The following is a 3,374-nucleotide window of genomic DNA, read 5'->3' as shown; positions in this document are numbered from 1 at the left end:
GTTCGTGATAGAAACCGCGACCTCCGTCGCGATCGTGAGCATAATAGTGATCGTAGAGGCGATCGGGATCACATGTACGACCGAGATCGAGATATAGATAGAGGTAGAGGTAGAGGTAGGAGTGATAGAAGAGATGATTACGGCGACCATAGAGCTTATAGTGATGACGACGAAGGCGATGATGGCATTAGGCATGGGAGAACCCGTTCTAGTAGAAGGATTTCGGATGAACCGGAGCTTTATGAGGTTTACAAGGGGAAGGTATTGCGTCTGATGGACAATGGTTGCTTTGTTGAACTTTCTGATTTCAGAGGGAAGGAAGGGCTTGTTCATGTTTCACAGATTGCAAATAGAAGAGTAACCAATGCAAAGGACGAGGTGAAGCGTGGTCAGGATGTATATGTGAAAGTGATCTCTGTTTCTGGGAAAAAGCTAAGTTTATCCATGAGGGATGTGGATCAAAACACCGGGAAAGATCTCCTTCCACTAAGGAAAAGCACAGAGAATGAAGCTTTAAGGACCAACCCCTCTAGTGGGAACAGCGGTCCAGTTGCAAGGAAAGGCCTCTCGGGGATTACCATTTTTGAGGATGATAATAATGCATCGTCCAGGAGGCCTTTGAAGAGGATGAGCTCGCCTGAGAAGTGGGAAGCGAAGCAGCTAATTGCAGCTGGTGTTCTGGATGTTCGTGAATATCCAATGTTTGATGAAGAGGGGGATGGATTGCTGTATCAGGAAGAGGGTGCTGAAGAAGAACTTGAGATTGAACTCAATGAGGATGAACCTGCGTTTTTGCAAGGCCAGAGTCGGTTTTCCATTGACATGTCTCCTGTAAAGATCTTCAAAAATCCAGAAGGCTCTTTAAGTAGGGCTGCAGCTCTCCAGTCTGCTCTCATCAAGGAGAGGAGAGAAGTTCGTGAGCAGCAACAGAGAACCATGCTTGATTCCATTCCAAAGGATCTTAATCGACCATGGGAAGATCCAATGCCAGAGACAGGTGAGAGGCACCTAGCACAGGAGCTGAGAGGTATAGGTTTGTCAGCTTATGACATGCCAGAATGGGAGAAAGATGCATATGGGAAAGCTTTGACATTTGGCCAAAGATCAAAACTTTCAATACAAGAGCATAGGCAGAGTCTTCCAATCTACAAATTGAAGAAGGAGCTGATTCAGGCCGTGTATGATAATCAGGTATTGGTTGTCATTGGTGAAACTGGCTCTGGGAAGACGACACAGGTGACTCAATACTTAGCCGAGGCAGGTTATACCACGAAAGGGAAAATTGGATGCACACAGCCCCGTAGGGTGGCAGCAACTTCAGTTGCAAAAAGGGTGGCAGAGGAGTTTGGTTGTCGGTTGGGTGAGGAAGTCGGCTATGCTATTAGGTTTGAAGACTGTACAGGTCCAGAAACTGTGATAAAGTATATGATAGATGGTATGCTTCTGAGGGAGATTTTGGTTGATGACAACCTTTCCCAGTATTCTGTTATCATGCTTGATGAAGCTCATGAGAGGACAATCCACACAGATGTGCGCTTGTGAAACGTAGGCCTGAACTTCGGTTGATTGTCACCTCCGCGACATTGGATGCAGAGAAGTTCTCCCGTTATTTCTTTAACTGCAATATCTTCACAATTCCTGGTAGAACATTTCCTGTTGAGGTACTCTACACGAAGCATCCAGAAAGTGATTATCTGGATGCAGTACTGATCACAGTTCTGCAGATTCACTTGACAGAACCTGAGGGAGACATTCTTCTTTTCTTGACTGGTCAGGAAGAGATTGATCATGCTTGCCAGTCTCTTTATGAGAGAATGAAGGGCCTGGATAAGAATGTGCCTGAACTGATTATCTTGCCTGTATACAGTGCTCTTCCAAGTGAAATGCAATCGAGAATTTTTGAGCCGGCTCCTCCCGGTAAGAGAAAAGTTGTTGTAGCTACTAATATTGCAGAGGCTTCTTTGACAATTGATGGAATATTTTATGTAATTGACCCTGGGTTTGCTAAGCAAAATGTGTATAACCCTAAACAGGGTCTTGATTCTCTGGTCATCACTCCTATATCTCAAGCATCAGCTAAGCAAAGGGCTGGCAGGGCGGGCCGTACTGGTCCAGGAAAATGTTATCGTCTTTATACCGAGAGTGCCTATCGCAATGAAATGTCACCTACCACAATTCCAGAAATTCAGAGGATTAATCTTGGGACAACAACTTTGAATATGAAGGCTATGGGGATTAATGATCTCTTGTCTTTTGATTTTATGGATCCTCCATCACCTCAGGCCCTTATATCTGCAATGGAACAACTGTATAGTCTAGGAGCTTTAGATGAAGAGGGACTTTTGACTAAATTAGGGAGAAAAATGGCAGATTTCCCATTGGATCCTCCATTATCGAAGATGTTACTTGCCAGTGTGGACCTTGGATGCAGCGATGAAATCTTGACCATCATTGCAATGATTCAAACTGGCAATATTTTCTATAGGCCAAGGGAGAAGCAAGCCCAGGCAGATCAGAAGCGGGCCAAGTTTTTCCAACCAGAAGGTGACCACTTGACTTTGCTTGCTGTTTATGAGGCGTGGAAAGCTAAGAACTTTTCTGGCCCTTGGTGTTTTGAAAACTTCGTACAGTCGCGTTCTCTTAGGAGAGCTCAAGATGTCAGGAAGCAACTTCTCACTATTATGGATAGGTATGATTTTGATGAACTCGCTTCTTTTTCTTCTGTAAGAAACAGTGTTTTGTGCACTAAGAAAATTTTATTATGTTTTGCAATGCTAAGTGCTTCTATATCTTTTAGTTTCTTATTGGCTTGCAATTTGTTTGTTTCCTTGTATTTCAGACGATCTGCTTCATGTTTGGTAGGTCTTTTGGAATTTAAGTTATGGTAGTTGCATATGCTGCTGCAGACCTAGAACACATGTTATCGTTAATAGACAAATTTTATTCCTATGCTGTTTTCTCTTTGGCAATCTACGTTATTTTCCATTTAATATGAATGCATTTTTTTTGCAAAGTGTTTCTAAACAGTTTAGTGCAAATTTGAATCACTTATAATCCACTTCCCTTATATTATTGCTACAGCTTAGGATTACATGCGAATTGAACTGAGTTGCGTAGGACTTAGCTCGTGTTCGAGCCATTTGCAAATTACTCAAGCTTGGTTCGAGTTCAACTCAAGCACATTTGATAGTGTTTAAGCTCAACTCATTATAAATCAGGGAAATTTTAATCTGATCTGAGTTTAGCTCATATTATGATCATTGAGTTCTTATTGATAATTTGTTGTTCAAAACACGAGCTTTAAGGTCTGTTTGGCGCAGCTGCAGTTTTTCAGCTTTTCAGCTGCAGCTGCGCTGCCCCAGAAAGCTGGTGTG

General features: G+C 42.8%; 1 protein-coding gene across 1 annotated transcript in view; it reads left to right on the top strand.

The window, feature by feature from the left end:
* The window catches only part of LOC110025566 (probable pre-mRNA-splicing factor ATP-dependent RNA helicase DEAH5), a 16,544-nt gene extending 13,682 nt beyond the window's left edge, over positions 1–2,862 (top strand). Inside the window, 3 exon segments of the mRNA XM_020726120.1 lie at positions 522–1,531; positions 1,534–2,733; positions 2,840–2,862. Coding sequence (XP_020581779.1) covers positions 522–1,531; positions 1,534–2,733; positions 2,840–2,862 — 2,233 coding nt within the window.
* Positions 2,863–3,374: the final 512 nt, after the last annotated feature.

Source organism: Phalaenopsis equestris, unplaced genomic scaffold (assembly GCF_001263595.1).
Source record: "Phalaenopsis equestris unplaced genomic scaffold, ASM126359v1 Scaffold000302, whole genome shotgun sequence".
Classification (NCBI taxonomy): Eukaryota; Viridiplantae; Streptophyta; class Magnoliopsida; order Asparagales; family Orchidaceae; genus Phalaenopsis; species Phalaenopsis equestris.
Note: the sequence above shows the minus strand (reverse complement) of the source record. Positions and strands in the feature narration are given on the sequence as shown.